Consider the following 17,624-nt stretch of genomic DNA (forward strand, 5'->3'; position numbering starts at 1 on the left):
TTGCTTGCCACTAAGTGAAGAATTTTCTTACCATATAATATCCAGGTCAAATTTCAATTTAACTGGAAAAGGTTCTCCTTACCCTTATTTTTCCCCAGAAAATTATTTTCCAAGAAAAAAATTTTTACATAACAACGCATGCAATCTTTGTTGTTGTTGTTGTTTCTGCTTGCCACTCCAGTGGAGACACAACATGAATTCTGTTCCACTCGGTTCTATGGGGATCTTTGTTGCTGGTGAAAAGAACAGAACTGGCATCTCCTTGGAGCTCCAGGACGCTAAGATCCAAGAAGAGCAGAGCTGAGTGCGACGTCTCCTCTCCTGATGATGCTACAACCTGAAATCTATTTGTACCAGTTTTTTTTTTTTTAACGTGTACTGAATCTCAGGCCTGAAATGCAAAGTACCAATAACGAATCTACAAGGATCCTAATTAGTAGCAGCTTTCTGTTCACAGAGTACAGGTAAGAAGCTGGAGTCACCAATCCTTGCAAGAAACACAGTATTATGTTCTCGGGATACATAAAGTAAGCTGACGGCAGGGATCAGGGGTGGTAGTGCCAACTTTACCAAGACAGAAGTGATGGCTTGAGTTTTACCAGGTGAAGGAGAAGGCCATTCTTTTGCTCCTTCCCTTCCACAAGTCTTACTGTATGTCCTATTTTGCTTATCTCTTCCTTAAAGCGTGCTTAATTTCAAGGTCTGCACAGTAATTTTTCCCTTCAGAGATGTATTTCTTGCCTCAATAATGTATCTGAAGATGATGATGCTGGTCTGCAGCCAGCAGGAAGTGCATTCTAAATGATTTTCCTGGAAGTAATGTGAAGGGGTGAATGGTACTGCCGTGTGCAATTGTGACTCTTAGAAAGAACTGAGGAAAATTCTCACATCCCAGAAGCAGTATCTACAAGTTCTGGATAATAGGATGAAACAGTCACATTTTCACCTAAGATATTTTGTGCCTGCTGTATACATACATATGTATGTTGACTGTGTACAATTCTACCACCTTGTGTGAGCTGACTCATCCATCCATCTAACCCTCTTCTATTCATTAACATCATGTTCTAATCAAATGGCTTAGCCAGCTCTCGATGAAAAGTGCAAGTAGCACATTCCAAGTACATAACCAACTGGAACACAGGCCTGTGTGGAGCTCCTATCGCGGCTTCCAGTTTGTTAAGCTTCCACCTGTTAGACAGTGTCTCAGCAATGGCTCTCCTGAAACACCTCGGATCATTTCCTTTGCCTCTCAGTCCATCGGAAATTTGTCAGGATGTGTTGTTGAGGAAACTTCCATCTACTTCAACTTCTCAACGTAAAAATTATTCGTCTTACACTGATGCTTTCTGAAAACACTGTTCACCTTGGTCGCAGAGTAGATGGTCAGCAGCGGGACTGGGAGCATGCCGCTGGCAGAGGAGATGTTCAGAATGGCTCCTTTAGATCTAAAAAGGAAAACGCACTGGGTCAACACAGGGAAACCATATACAGCGCTGTCTGGGAGTCGCAGAATGAGATACACGATTATCTGAAACGCAGTAACAGAGGTCACCTGTCTCCCTCTCTCATCAATGTGTGATGAGCTTGGCCAGTGCACAGAGGCTTAATTCAATCAACTAAAAATAGCTCTTCTTTACCATTGACTCCTTTCCCAGCCTTACTGAGCCAGGGCACGATTGCATCAGACCTCCAGTCTCCTGGAGTTCTCTCTCCTCTCTGACCACAGCAAGAAGAATTCTCACTTTATTTTGGCATACTGTCACATATTACCTTGCTGTAGAAAATAATCATTTTCCAGTAAAAACAAAACAAAACAAAACCACCCCTCCTCCTCAAGAAAACCATACACTCTGGCTATCACAGACCACTGTGCTTTACAGCACTCTGCACAGCACCGTGTACGGAACAAACTGACACTGAATGAATGCCCTCCTACCTTGCTTTGGCTATAGGTATCTGGGCATCAAACAAAACAACTGACTAAAACGGAGAACCTAGAGTTGATGAAATCACGCTCTTTGCGCAAAAGACAAAGCTCGATTTCTAGAGATTGTTTAAAGTAAACTGAAAAAACGAGCAGGGATTTCTATCTATAAATAAATGTGAAGCTACTTTGAGGAAACTAATGCTGTCGATATTCTAATTGTTAGGAAACACAGGTAGGTCAGATAACATGTGGATTTAACATTTTCAGCAATGTCAGAATAATCACTGCCCCCTTCAAAGTCGCTCTTATTTCAGGACTCTTCGGCCACTTCAAGCAGATTGCACCCAGCCCAGCCTCCACACCAGCCTTCTGTCCTTCAGGCCAATTCCTCACCATTCTTTGAATTTACTCCCCCAAGGACTAACTTTTTTTTAAGATTTTTTAAAATTTTGATTACAAAGTCAGATATACAGAGGAGGAGAGACAGAGAAAGATCTTTGGTCCACTGATTCACTCCCCAAGTAGCTGCAACAGCTGGAGCTGAGCTGATCTGAAGACAAGAGCCTGGAGCCTCTTCCAGGTCTCCCATCCAGGTGCAGGGTCCCAAGGCTTTGGGCCATCCTTGACTGCTGTCCCAGGCCACAAGCAAGGAGCTGAATGGGAAGCGGGATTGCTGGGATTAGAACCGGTGCCTATATGGGATCCAGGGGTGCGTTCAAGGTGAGGACCTTAGCTACTAGGCTATTGTGCTGGGCCCGAGGGCTATTTTTTGTTAACAATTAGAAATGGAACTATTTAGACCTTTTAATGCAAAAATAGTAGGGAGACAAGACTAAATGGTATTAAAGATATTTTAGATGCAGATCTGAAAAAGAAATAATCCCTAGAGGTCACCAGCTCCATCTGCCAGCCTCTAGGCAAGATGTCACTCCAACCATCACAGAGAAGCCAGTGTCCTCGGTTTTGAGTGTATCTCTGGACAGAGGCTGGTTTTTGGTTTTGTTTTGTTTTAATAAGAGTCCTTATGAGTAATATACGTTCCTCAGCAGAGAAATCATTAATGCTTTGAGGACAGATACCAAACTTCAAATTTTAAAATGCTATTAAGAGTACTGAAGAAGTTGCAAATACACAGTCAATTACTTAATTGCATTTCTTTCTTCGCTTGTGAATTTCTCTGAACAGAAGTGTCATTGGTGGTTTTAATATAAGAGTTTGTATCAAGGGTTAGAACTCAACTATTCTAAGATAAAAGCTGGTGAATTTACAAGTGTTTACCTATTCATTTGGTCTATATGTGTAAGAAACTCCTTTAATAAAAATGGAATAAAACCCACTTTTGTTATAAGAACATTTTCACACAGCGTTCACTTAGGATGTTTAGATTATCTTTTTAGGGGGATGGAAATGACAGTTGTACAACTCTATGAATTTCCTAAAAATCCTGGAATTGCATTGTTTAAATGGGTGGGTTCATGCTATGTGAAATACATCTCAATAAAATGACAAACAGAAATAGACTTACTATATATTATATTGTGTATGCTTTAGGCTGGTCAAAATCAAGAGGAAGCTAAGAGCGACTGCACCCCACACAACCTGCAACAGACTGAGAAATAATTCCGACTACGGAGCCCTCACCCTGTTCTCCTAGCATCCTTGGGGTGGGGAGTAATTTAATATTTAGACATTTTTGGTTCCACGGTCTTCATTCATCAGCAGGTGAAGTGCCACCCGGCTTAAACAAGGTGACAATGACACTTTCTGCAGAAGCTGCAGCCCATTCCTCACTGCTGGTCTCAGAGCTGGATTGTCCTACTTTACTCAGTTCAGCCATCCTGTGGGCACTTGAAGAAAAGCCTAACACTTTTCATCTCATTACTCACAGATGAAATGCAACTGAAAAGTCTTTTAAAAAGCTAATATTAGGAAATACGTTTTTCTTTTTTTTTTATGGTAAAGATTTATTTATTTTTATTACAAAGTCAGATATACAGAGAGGAGGAGAGACAGAGAGGAAAATCTTCTGTCCAATGATTCACTCCCCAAGTGACCACAATAGCCGGTGCTGTGCAGATCCAAAGCCAGGAACCAGGAACCTCTTCCAGGTCTCCCACGTGGGTGCAGGGTCCCAAAGCTTTGGGCCGTCCTCGACTGCTTTCCCAGGCCACAAGCAGGGAGCTGGATGGGAAGTGGAGCTGCTGGGATTAGAACCAGCGTCCATATGGGATCTTGGGGCGTTCAAGGTGAGGACTTTAGCCGCTAGGCCACGGCACCAGGCCTGAAAGTATGTTTTTTTTTTTTTTTTTTTTTTACAATAATCTTCACCTCAACAAAATAGACTCACCAAAACACTGATTTCAAGTCAGGAAAAGTCACTCAAAGACGAAAAAGCTTCTATCACATTCTCAAAAATAACATAGATCAGCAACCCAACATGTCACAATCGTACAGTCACGGTCCTTTAGCTGTTTACTCCTTGAAGCAACTAACATCTTTGTTTTAAAAATACTCTACCATGATTTAAAATTGCTAGGGGTTAGGGTGACTTTGAATTTGTGAAAAGCTGGAATTTTAAAGTATTGTCTGCAAAACACAGTTTCTGCACTCTAAAATACATTAAATCTAAGATCAACAAAGTACTGTATAAAGCAAGGATGCACTAGAACTAAGGAAATGAAAGGATAGCATTTATAATTGCACCAAAGTGACAGTTAAAAAAAAAACCAAGTCCCTCACAAATAAAACATCAAGCACACATATTTATCTAGCAAAAACCCTCTTCCCACACCCACACAACAGCATCCAATTCCCTCTCTTTCTCTTCATGGGTAATATTCAACTGAATTTTGTCTGAATCATAAATAATACACTGGTATAGCCTGTTCTAATCTTTGCACTACATATAGTATCTTATTCTTTCTGTAGAAAAAGGGATGAACATTTGGGACTGTGAAGCATAAAGGACCTGCCTTTAAAATCAAGTACTCTGTCTAGCTCTAATCCTCCATCTAAGCAGAATTAATGACGTCAAGGCAGTTTCCATGGCAGAGCCAGACTCATGGCAACTCTGCTATAGCAAGCAGAACAAAATGGGCTGTGCTTAATTGCACACAGAAACAAACATAAAACCAAACCCCGCTTCATCTCTCATTTTCTGGGACTTGGGAACAATTCTCAGATGGCAAGGTACATTAAGAATTTTTGCTGAATTTCTCTAATGAAAACTCATGCTGCTCATAATTCAAGCACATTTCTTAGCTGGCTATGACAAATATCTAAGTAAACAAGGCAAGGAACATTTTCTGTGATACAACCTTCTTAAGTCATCATCTTACTTGCTAACAGATACAAAATGGTGTCTCAGTGGTAACTGAGGATCTACTAGAAGTAAAATCTTACAAAAATGAGGCGGAAAAAACGAAGTACTCTTTTTTATATAAAAGTAATTGCTTCAATTACTAGTCCTCTCACAAGCCAACCATTAAACCTGCCCAGTCTTTTGAAAATTAAGTGCCTTCAGGTATAATTTCCTATACCTGTACTTTCAGAATTTCCTACTAATGAAATTCCCATTAATATTTTGTTACCTGAATTTAAAAAAAAATCAGCCAAGTATTTATTCTATAAATGTCACACCGCTATGTATCATCCTGTTGTAATATCCTTGTTCTCACCCCTACCATTGCTCAAATAAATAAATGCATTTTAAGATTCTTCTTATTATTGACAAAGTAGTAGATCTTTTACAGAAGTCACCGATTCTGTCTTCCTCAGGAAATCTCATCAACATCCCACAGTGCAGGTGAGGAGGGAGACAGGTGAGTAGCATAGCTGCTGCTACGAGGAAAACAGCACTGCAGCTTCAAGCCCAGTGCAGACAGCCAACAGCACATGGGCTGGAGGGCCAGCCTAGGCATGGACAGATAACCACATACATACCACAGGGTCAGGTCCAGCATGGACAGACAGTGTATATGAACTGTAGTGTAGGCTCCAGTATGAACAGTTAACTGTACAGAGTTTGATGTGCAAAGGGAGATTGTGTAAAGACCACTGCCTCACAATTCTTTCCATTTATTTCAAGGACACACACAGGCATGTTCTTTCAGGGTCTTATGTATAATAAAAACAACAAAATTATATATGTATAAACACATATGTTTTAAAGCTTAAAGACAATAGTAAACTTGGTACAGATAGTTCTCTAACAGACTCATGACACATAATAAATACTACACCATGTCGGAAGGGCACCCTTCAGGTATATAATTAGAACCAGCAATTCAAATACTTATATATAAACCAATGTTGCTTTGTTGAAGAGTTTGCAAACATTTTACACATGAAAAAATTACCTGCCCTAGAATACCATAACATGTCATAATTCCACCATAAGCAATACAGTATGAAAGAGGCTATTTTTAGCTTTTCCATGGTTGTTATGGCAACCACCTCCTGGCTTCAGCTGTACACAATGTTTATAATTCCAGGCAAGTGGAAAGAGCAAGTTTCCTCTATAATGTAATTGTACACTTTCTACTTTTATGGTAATAATACCTTAGTTTGATTACAGATAACTATTTAGCAATAGTTGGCCCCAGGCTACAGTTTTAGAGGGTTTGGAAAAAATCTCACACATCAAAGGTAGATTCAGTGAAAGAAACAACAACAACAACAAAGGGTCTTTAGGAAGGGCTCTGCTGTTATGCAGCAGAGACACCAAGTTCACGGAAAACAAACATGGAAAAAATGCCACTGGGGGGGCAGCACAAAGAGTGGGCTATAATGAAACCACTTACAATGTGTAAGAAAGAACACTTCGAACGGCCTGACAGTTGACAGGTTTCCTTTCCTTGTGACCACACAGGTAACGTTTCTGCTTCCCTTGCCACTAACCGTAGCCTGTTGCTGTTCTAGATGACATACCGGTGCAGCTCTGAAGTATACCACTTCCAGGGCTGGTCCCTGAAACCACCTATAAAACCATCCCGACTCTCTCTTCCCTTATTTGCTGGCTGGGTGCACAGAACTCCAAGACTCTAGAGAATGATGGAGTTCCTCAATGCAAGGACCTCTGACCATGCATGACTGCAAAGAGAGTTACGAGGTGAGACAAACTCTTTGGTAAAAGCCACTGACATCTGGGGGTAGTTTGTTTTAGCATTTGGCTGGCCTTGACTCCTTAATTCAGTTGGACAGAGATGTTCCTTTCCTAACCATGGATACTGATTCATAAAATCTACACCTATTCCTCACTAATTCTCAGCAGCATCACAGTCACGCCCGTGACGTCAGTGTCAGCCCATGGCTTCCACCAGATCATTTCTCAAGCTCCATTTAAAGCAAACTGATTTCTGAAAGGCAAAGAAACAACTCATTTTTGCTATACTCTGTAATAAACAAGTTGAATGAATGCCTGTTGAATGGATTAATTATTTTCTTGGCATTGTTTTATCTAATGCGGCTGTGAACTGTGCTAAAGGATGCCAGGCCTAGACAGATAACAGGACAGTTCCCATAGCGTCTCACATTTGTCCCTTCACAAATCCACTGCAGAGAGCCTGCCACCTCTCTGAGCCTGTTTTACCATCTGTCAAATGCACAGCCCCGGCTCCCCACACACAAGAGAAGAGTGAGGAAAAGGAAAATTGGAAGCATTTGTCCCACCCACCTTACCTCAAAACTTGACCCTCCCCACCCTACTCGGTGGTCCTCAGGGGCTTGTATTCTTGTCAACTATGTAAATAACATCAGAAATAAAATAAAATTTAAGAAAAGTGAGCAGGGCTGCTTTCATTTAATTTAGAGTTCTGACTCCTCTAACTTTCAGAACCTGACATTTTGCTCTGCAAAACAATTTCACAACCATTATGTCTTTCAATATGGTTTTCATCCTCATGCTCAAAAATTCATTTTTCAGGGACCAGTACTGTGGTGCCAACATCCCATACTAAAGTACCAGTCCAGTCCTGGCTGATCTGCTTCTAATTCAACTTCCTGCTAACCTCCTTGTGAAGGCAGCAGAAATTGGACCCTGCTAACCAGGTGGTAGACATCAATGGGGTTCTTGGCTCCTGGTTTTGACCTAATCCAGGCCTAGCTGTTACGGCCATTTGGAGAGAGAGCAAGCAGATGGAAGATCTGTCTGTCTCTCTGCTATTCTATCTTTCAAATAAATAAATAAATCATTAAAAAATCCCTTTTACAATACCACTTTTGGCATATAACTCAATGAGCACGAGCTGTCATTCCCATGTGGAGCTGGTAACAGAGGGTTCTTAACAGAAGTCTTCAGGCCTTCCATGGGCAACATTGTTAGTCCTCTGGGTCTCTTCCAGACCCAAGGCTATCTTGCAGCGGAAGGATGACTTCAAGCCCCGGCCACACTCAGCAAATGCTGGAGCTAGCTCAAGATGCAAGCTGAGCTCTTTCCAACAGTTTGTTCTGAGGCTCTAACCACCATTCTGGGTTTTCCAAGGGAGGAACAGAGCTTAGCTGCAATCTTAACACTTCTTACTATTTCAAAGGTTAAGAATTTCACAGTACATTTTTTCATTAAAAAAAAAAAAAGGACACCTACGGTATCCTTGTGGTAGCTCATTCAAATTAGAATCCAGACATGGCTGGCAGCCATTGGCTTTTCTTTCAAGGGTTGGGCTGCCATCTTATGATCCACCATGCCTAAATTTTTCATCTAACCATGCTCCGAGAAAGAACTAGAAACCAAGAGTGGGACGTTCCTTCATGAAAATTCACTGATTTTTGGCTCTGGGAGCATACAGCTTTAAGAAGGCATTCCCGGGAATATCCCAGGAACTCTGTCCGCCCCCTCAGAATAGCAGGCAATTGAGTTAGTGATGGTGACTCAGGCAAGCTTTTTAATCCTGATCTAAAGGAACCACCACAACCCTAGAGAGGGAAATAAAAAGGGAATCAAGTGGAAAAGGCCTCCACCACAGATGACTCATGCTCCACTGTGTGACTTGCCTGGCACATTATTCTGAGACATGGAAGCTGGGTTCATTAGTCACCTTAATGAACTTTTAAAAGAAAGGATTCTCTCTATAAATAATAATAATGAGCTCTGCATGTACTCTGTGTGTGTGTGTGCCCTCATGACTCACCTTTCTACCATGCCAGGCAGCACCAATCGTGTCATCTGCAAGAAAGAAAACAAAAACAGTCACGACGGCTCAGGATGGCTAAGGATGCGAACAACAGGTGAAGTGAAGGAAATCCGCCCACACAGCAAAGGGAATCACGAAGCCGCTCGCCACTCCCACAGACAGCGCTTATTTTACGTTCTCTGTGTAATTCGTGTCAAGAGCACACAGCGAGGAATCACATGGACGTACTGGTGATGACACTGGGAATTCTTCTGGTGACCCTGGCTAAAATTAGTCTTGCCTGAAATGAAATACTGAGGCAGAGATTTTCAAATCATAAAGGATTTACAATGAAATCTATCTCCTAAAAAGCATTCACAGAAAACGTTCTTGTATGTTTATCACAGGAAATATGCTATCTATTAAGTTTTATAAACTCTAACAGCTCAAATAAAATTGTCTGAGGAAAAAAAAAAAGAGCCATTAGAATTCCATAAAATGACATATTGGCAAATATGACACGTAGATCCCCATTTATTTCATTTGCTGATCCAGTTGACTGTGAAATAAAACTTTTGTGTAAAAAAAGGTGAAGTTGTCTGTGGTCTCCAGTAACATCAACAACAACATCTGGTAACATCTGGTAGGCTCTGTGCCACATTTAACAGACCTGCTGGACAAACTACCCGTTATTTTGTGATTTATTTGATTATGCAATGCCTTGTTCCTAAATGAATTTGAGGCAAATGACTATAGATTTTTGAAACCAACTATATGTCAGAAGCAATATGTGGTCTTATAATAAATGTGTTCTGTCCCTCCCCCATCCACCCAGGGGAAATAATAGGAAAATGGTAAGTTCCTTAGGACAAAATAGTAAGTTTCTTGTCATGCTTGGGATATGGTTCTGTGCATAGTAGGTGCTCAGCAAATGTTCCTAAAGCATTGGTTCCTCAACAGTTAAATTACTGAGTACCTGCTCTAAGATAAACACTCCATCAGATCCTTTGGATGGAAAGGTAACTCAAAACATGTAAATGAATTACTGCAGTACTGTGAGATAAGTACAATTAAGAAGCTAGCTATAAAGTATAGGGGTAAATAGAGAAGTGATTATGTCTTGAAAAAAGTTGGGAAGTCTTGTCTTCTAGAGATCATTTTTAAGCTGATTGTTGGAAGAATTAGGGACTTGCCAGATGAAAAAGTCCAGGCAGAATGTAACACAAAGTGGAAAGGCCAAAATCTAGGAATGACAGAGTGTGTTCCTAGTTTGTTTGTTTGTTTGATTGTACTGCCTTTGTTTCAGGAAGAATTTAAGGTAATTTATGTTCCAGTTTTTTCATACTGGAGTGGTTAGAGATGAGACTCAAAGATGGCAGGAAGTATATTATCAAGAGTTTTGTAATTGATGCTTGAATATGAATTTTATATAATGGAAAACAAACCCAAGAGGATTGATAATCAGATTTGTTGTGAATTTTCTGTATATTGAATGAATGAAGATAGAAATTGAAGATTAATATGTACATTTACATGATTTCATTTTTGTAAAAGGCAAAAGTGCATTTATGTGTGTTTATATATATTTGTATATACAAAGGAAAATGTTTCAAAGGATATACTTTAACTTGTTCACGGTGATAACCTCTGGGGAATGGGATTAGAGGGAAGGGGATTTATGTGGCTGTCTGTATACTGGGTGGGATATTGTGCTTTTATTTCTGTATTTGAATTTTTAATAAATATGTATTATTTCTAATAAAAAAATATGTTATAGTGATAGAATGCGTTCCTGCAGAGGGCCAGAACAAAGTTCTTGATTATTATGCAACCGAGAAGATGTACAATGGGAGATTAATATGGTTCTCCAAATAAAAACGTCTTGGATGTTAAAAAAAAAAAAAAGAGTCAACAGCAATTTTTCAGGATTTAATAACTGTTCATCAAATACATATAATATGATGATACAGGCCCCCAAGGCGTTGGGCCATCCTTGACTGCTTTCCTAGACCACAAGCAGGGAGCTGGATGGGAAGTGGGGCCACCAGGATTAGAACTGGCACCTATATGGGATCCCAGCATGTGCAAGGCAAGGACATTAGCTGCTAGGCTATCACGCAGGGCCCCTATGACTATTTTAATTCAATCACATAGAAGTAATAGATTCAACCTCTTGATTTTGTTCTTAAAGGAGAAGGAAACTATGCCTTCTTCCCTTACTTTTCCTCTTCATAGTGGCTAGGAACTAGATGCGAAAGAAAGAGTTAAACCAGTCATTGCAGACCACTACTATAAAACGTATGAAATAATGGTGGCAGAGCAATGTAACAGAGTCAGGATCCCTACTGATTATAGGGCTACCATCACAAATCTTGGGTATCTTGATCTGAGGGAGAAAAACATCTCTATTTTGTTCAAGTCACTACTAGGCTTCTATTACAGGAGCTAAAACAATTACCAATAATTCCAATTAATATTATTGAACATTACATTAATAGACTGTCCATTGTTAAGATTTTGAGGCTGGGGCCCGGCGGCGTGGCCTAGCGGCTAAAGTCCTCGCCTTGAAAGCCCCGGGATCCCATATGGGCGCCAATTCTAATCCCGGCAGCTCCACTTCCCATCCAGCTCCCTGCTTGTGGCCTAGGAAGGCAGTTGAGGATGGCCCAATGCATTGGCACACTGCACCCGCGTGGGAGACCTGGAAGAGGTTCCTGGTTCCCGGCTTCGGATCAGCACGCATCGGCCCGTTGCAGCTCACTTGGGGAGTGAATCAGTGGACGGAAGATCTTCCTCTCTGTCTCTCCTCCTCTGTGTATATCTGGCTGTAATAAAATGAATAAATCTTTAAAAAAAAAAAAGATTTTGAGGCTGAAAACTAATCCTCAAAGCAAGCCCAATCAGAAATCAAGTTATCAGCCCAAATAATCTCAAAATTTCATAGCTTTAAAGACATGGTCCTTTTCTATGCTTGCCCAACTCAATTCCAACAGTGCCTATTAGGCAGATCCCAAACACAACTTTATAGAACCCAGTCAAAGTAAGGCTGATTCCAGAATCTACCCTTTCAAAAATACTAATACTTTTTCTCATCTTCTCAGATTAAAGAATGAGTCTGTAAACTAGCCTACATATCTCAAGATTTACCTTTGTCAGACACAGCTATTGTTCAATACACAGCAAGTGTGGGATGCAGTTAGGCCAGGGTCTTCATCCCAGCCCTTCAATCTCCTAGTGGTGTGACTTTGAGTGACTACCTTCAGAGTACTTTAGCTTTAAATGAAAGACAGCATCTACATTATGACTATATTGTGAATGCCAAGCAAGGTATAATGTGTTTGTCTACAAAGGACCTACCACAGGGCATGTATGTAACAGTGAAGCCTCTGCTGGGAAGCTAGTGTTACTACCTGCCAGTCTAAGCTACCCTCTGGAACAGCACCAAGTTATCTGTGCCTTCTTAAAGCACAACATGCCCCAGGCAATTGATGCCAAAACACATTTCAAGGTCATCCGATTCAACTCAACACACAGAAATCTGTACAGTTTCCATCAATATTTTAAAATACCTCGGGGGGGGGGGATCTTCTTAGGGTAATGGATTTGTTCTCTAAATTAGGACTTTAATGATGATTGAACAATTCTATACAGTTACTAAACATTACCGAATTGTACACTTAAAAATGGATGGATTTTATGGCATGTAAATTATTACTCAAGAAAACTGCTTTTGAACTGCTTCAAGAATCACACAGATAAGAATGAAAGACCTACAATCAAAAAATATATTTGATGGTAGTTTATCAGCTCCAGCAGACAGTGGAGCACTCAAAATGCTCTGCATATCAACACAGCCTGGAGTAACATGATGACAGAGTCACTCTACTGAGCAGTTGAGGTCACATTCCTTGCCAGAAGCTGGAGTGGGTGGTGAGAGTTCACCATCCAGAGGAAAGACAGATAGGCAAATCATTACAAACCCATGCTATGAGCAGACCGAGAGCACCAATACTTAGCAGAAAGATCAGTTCTGTCTGGGGAACCAAGCAGAGCTTCTCAGGCTATATGTAAGTGAAGTTCTGAAAGAATAGGAGTTTGCTAGTAGAGAAGAAATAGAATACAAAAAGGCAAACAACTGTGATAAATTACAAAGTATGCTATAGAAATGATGGATTTTTAAGAGTGGCTTATTGGGGACCAGCATGTACAACATGCTAATCCTCCACCCTGTGGTGCTGGCATCCCATTTGTGTGCTGGTTTGTCTCCTGGCTACTCCACTTCTGATCCAGTTCTCTGTTCACGGCCTGGGAAAGCAGTGGTGAATGGTCCAAGTTTTTGAGACTTTGCACCCATGTGGTATATCCAGAAGAGGCTCCTGGCTCCTAGCTTCAGGTCAGCTCAGCCTTGGTCATTGCGCCTAGTATGCCATAGCACCAGACCCCGTACAAAAATAAATTTTATGAAACAGCCTGGGATGGGTGTTTGGTACAGCTGTTAAGATGCCTTTTGAGATACCCACATCCCATAGACGCATACCTGGACTCAAGACACAGCTCTGCTCCCAGTTCCAGCTTCCCAGCACACACCTGGCTGAAGAACCTGGGTCCCTGCTACCCACAGAGGTCTGTTTGAATTCCTGGCTCCACGGCATTTGAGGAGTGAATGAAAAAATGGGGCTGTCTCCCTCTCCAGTGACCCATTCCTCCCTTCCTCCCAAATAAAATGGAAAAATCTTCAAATATAAAAATGATTTAAAATAAAAAATGACCTTAGCCAGTGTGTATGTGTGTGTACACAACTGTACTAACTGCAAGATAGCTGAGTGGATTCCAGCCTACTTAGCTGCTTTATACAAAGGCAAAAGGTTCTGGGTACTGTAATAATGCCAACAAGTGGTCATACAAAGTTCTAAAGTTCAATTCAGTTGTTTTCAGACATAGTTTTCCACCTGCATTGTCCAGGAACATGACTTTTAATGGGAATTCAGGGGAAATACAAATGCATACTTTGAGAGCTATATTTTCTTTTGCGCCATGTGCGCGTTGTTTATTAAATGTCTCTTTTCTGAATGGCAAAAATCATCAAGGAAGAGATCACTGTCCAAACGAAAACCTATAAAATATATCACATGTAGAAAACTGTATCAACAGCATGCTGAACATTAAATGCTTTCCTGCCAATGTTTTATGTATGGATCTGTTCAAACTACATTCTTTTTATGATTCAACGCTCAGTGAGTTTCTATAACTTCACAGAAGGCAGGAAACTCTATTTTCAATGCCTGACTACTACAGTCAGAACCACTTGTTGAGTGCTCCAAGTGATCCATCAGCAAAGATAAAAATCCTTTCTTAAAGAGTTAATTTGTTCCTTACACTTCATTGGCTTCCCCTTTTGCATTCCGACTCTAAATGACCTGCTTTGCCATAAAATGGAACAACTTCTTTTTTAAACCCACTTATCAAATAACATTGAAAAGCCAGAGAAAAGTTAACTGAGAGCCCGCAAGCTTTTATGAAATCGATAAATGCTTCATGGATGCTGGAATTATCTTTCCTTCTAATCATATTACAAGTAAAATTCAATTTCAAGCCTTCTTTATTTGGACATGTGTCTAGAAATTGTTTTTAATATTCTATGCTTAAGTACAGAGGTTTCACTGTGTTCACATTAAATTAAATTGTCTTTAACACCAAGGTTAGAGTAAGATATTTTAACGAAACTATTAGTAGTCTCCTGTTACTTGCACGCATCGACTGGTATCTTGATATCTGGTTATTTAAACCTGTATGCCACTCATTTCTGTGAAATCTCACTCTCTGAACTCCATTTCACAGCTCAGAAGTTGTTTCTACAGTCAACTCAGTGCTCTAATTTCAGACCATCTGCAGGTGATAATTGCTATACTAAGAATTCTTGTTCGTCTCAACATGTATCTAAAATAAGGTTGCCATAACTTGTAAGTTCAGTGATTAAAAATATTAGACAAGCAGTAATAAACATGATTTTATACTTGTTTTCTTCTATGATATTTTTCCAAAAGTGTACGGCAAGCAAAATTTTAATTTAATTCTTCCCTTAGCAGATAAAGGTTACTGAAACAGAATTCCTACAACAAAAAGAGCTTCAAGTATCTGTAGGAAAAACAAACGTTTCCTATTTATAAACATCTATGACTGTTCCATTAACTCTTACCTCAAGAAGGAAAAAAAATCTTAGCTGCTTAAAATCTAACAGAGAGGGTCAACATACCACATCACACTTGAGTATCAAAACACTTTATATGCAAACTAGTCATTAAGCCTACAAATACACAAAGATAAATGACACTCTTGATGACAGTTAAATTGACAATCCCCTTGGGGAAACTACGTAGTCTCTTCATATTTACGAATATTTTCTGGTACAGTTACCCATATTCTGGCTGAGAAATAAAAATGTTCAATGAGCTCATGCAAAACCAATACCTGTATTATTAGATCATTTAGTTGAGATACACAATGCAGAAAGGTACCGACCCAGAAAGTCCTTGAGAGTGTTTTATTCAAATGTGACCATCTGTGGTTGGGCTTATAAATGACTCATCTTCTTCTTAGTGTTTGCATGCGTTTCTCCATTTTTGGTGACAATCTTGCTTTGCTTTTATAATTAGAAAGGTCGCCAAAATCTCATTTCAACAACAACCAAAAACCTACTAATATGAACAAAAAAGTGTTTCTCTTTTACTTCTGTAGCATCAGTAATTCACAGGTGGAAAAGGAACGTTATTATATACCTAGGGAATCAATCTGTTTTTTCCTACTCTGTAGTTAAAAATTGATAGGATACAAACAACAGCAATGGCAAAACTTGCCCCAGAATCCAAGCAAAATGCCAAGAATTCCAGCTGGTCATATGGGGTCTCAAGCCATCAACATGCTCTGATCAACTCTGCCATGCCACTATTCCAAAGAAACTTGCTTCCATTAAATAGGATCTCAATTCAAGCAACTGAAAAATCAAAGCATATTTAGAGCCAGTTTCTTAGATATGAACACCTCAAATGAATTCTTAACTGGGGCCTTCAAAACTATACAATAATCATGAAAAGAATTGCATGAAGCAACAATAATGCCGCACAATGCCTATTTGGGAGCAATTAGATGCAAACTCTACTGGAAGTCATGCTAGAATGACACAGCACACATTTCTTTTGGCAACCTGTATAATTTGAGCTCTGTGTTACCCAGAACACAACTTAATTAGCAATTCTTAGAATCTCACCTATATGGCCAACAGAATATTTATTGCACAGGGGGATGAAAAGTTTAACTACAAAGTTCTTAGAGTGCTATGATATCCCCATGTATTATTAGACTTTCCTTTTTTGGCTAATGTTAAAATCTTTGTGGAAGGTAAGAAAATTCTTCGCCATTTTCTCTCACCCCCTATTACTTAACATGAATTCCATCCCTATACCATAAAAAGTTTTTTTTTCTTTCTTGCTTTTTTTTTAGGCAGATCAGATTTATGGAGAAGGGGAGACAGAGAAAAAGATCTCCTATCCACTGGTTCACTCCCCAGAAGACCACAACGGCTGATCCAAAGCCAGGAGCCAGGAACTTCTTCCAGGTCTCCAATGCTGGTGTGCAGGGACCCAAGGATTTGGGCATTCCTCCACTGCTTTCCCAGGTCACAAGCAGGGAGCTGGATGGGAAGTAGAGCAGCTGGGACATGAACTGGCGCCAATATGGGATTTCAGCACTTGCAATGGGAGGGTTTAGCCAATTGAGCCATCACATGGAATGCAAAAAAAGTGAAGTTTTTGCTATTATCATATATTTTGCTATTATCATATATTGGTCTGATCTACATCAAAATGACTTAACAAAAGAAAATGAAAAAGACTTTCCATAGAACAATGGGTTGCATGCCACTTAATAGCACTAAACTTAAAGTCATCATTCATAAACTCAAAGCAAAAAAATTGAATCCATAAACCTTCATTCACAAGTTTTCCAAGTTTAGCATTCTATAATAAGCTGAGAGCTTCTGTTATTTACATTTTCCCCAAAATAAGCCAGTTTCTCAAAAGTAACAGATTTGGGGTGGAAAAAAGTGATCCCCAAAGTTCTAAAAAGAGATTTTACATTCTCATCCATATTTATAGCACTTTATCCTATAAACCAGCTCCAATTTGTGCTGGGAAGAACCTTGGAACCAACGTACAACTACACCCTCATTTTTCAAAGAAGAAAACTATGGCTGTCCTGCTACTCAGCACACCCATCATTTCGTGGTTATGCCTGAAGCGGTCCATTACCACAAAATCCTAAGAGCTAAATGTAACTAATAATTTGGAAAATTTCAGGAGTATAATGATAGCTGCTTTCAAAATGGATTCAAATGCCCTAGATGTTAAGTTGCAGTGTCTACATCCAGAAAAAACTCATATGAGAATCAGCAGTAAGGGCCATACCACTATTCCCATAATTTACTAATTTCCTGATGCTGCTAACAAGTTCCTGGGAGAGAGAGCGGAGGATATATTCTTTACATAATCCCTAAATTAAGGGCTGTTAGGCTGCTGAATGAAGATTGTTCT

General features: G+C 39.9%; 1 protein-coding gene and 1 long non-coding RNA gene across 3 annotated transcripts in view; one reads left to right on the forward strand and one right to left on the reverse strand.

The window, feature by feature from the left end:
• Window positions 1-17,624, reverse strand: part of HSD17B12 (hydroxysteroid 17-beta dehydrogenase 12) — a 170,649-nt gene that overhangs the window by 16,349 nt on the left and 136,676 nt on the right. For both annotated transcript variants that reach the window (XM_058663155.1, XM_004585390.3), the window contains exons 7-8: window positions 9,058-9,092; window positions 1,367-1,448 (exon numbers count right to left, since the gene is read on the reverse strand). In XM_058663155.1, the coding sequence (XP_058519138.1) occupies window positions 1,367-1,448; window positions 9,058-9,092 (117 nt within the window). The remainder of the gene's footprint in view (window positions 1-1,366; window positions 1,449-9,057; window positions 9,093-17,624) is intronic.
• LOC131480171 (uncharacterized) lies at window positions 6,401-7,990 on the forward strand. The gene is made up of 3 exons (XR_009245291.1): window positions 6,401-6,480; window positions 6,851-7,040; window positions 7,854-7,990. It is a non-coding gene; the product is annotated as an uncharacterized LOC131480171 (long non-coding RNA).

Source organism: Ochotona princeps, chromosome 4, assembly GCF_030435755.1.
Source record: "Ochotona princeps isolate mOchPri1 chromosome 4, mOchPri1.hap1, whole genome shotgun sequence".
Taxonomy (NCBI): domain Eukaryota; kingdom Metazoa; phylum Chordata; class Mammalia; order Lagomorpha; family Ochotonidae; genus Ochotona; species Ochotona princeps.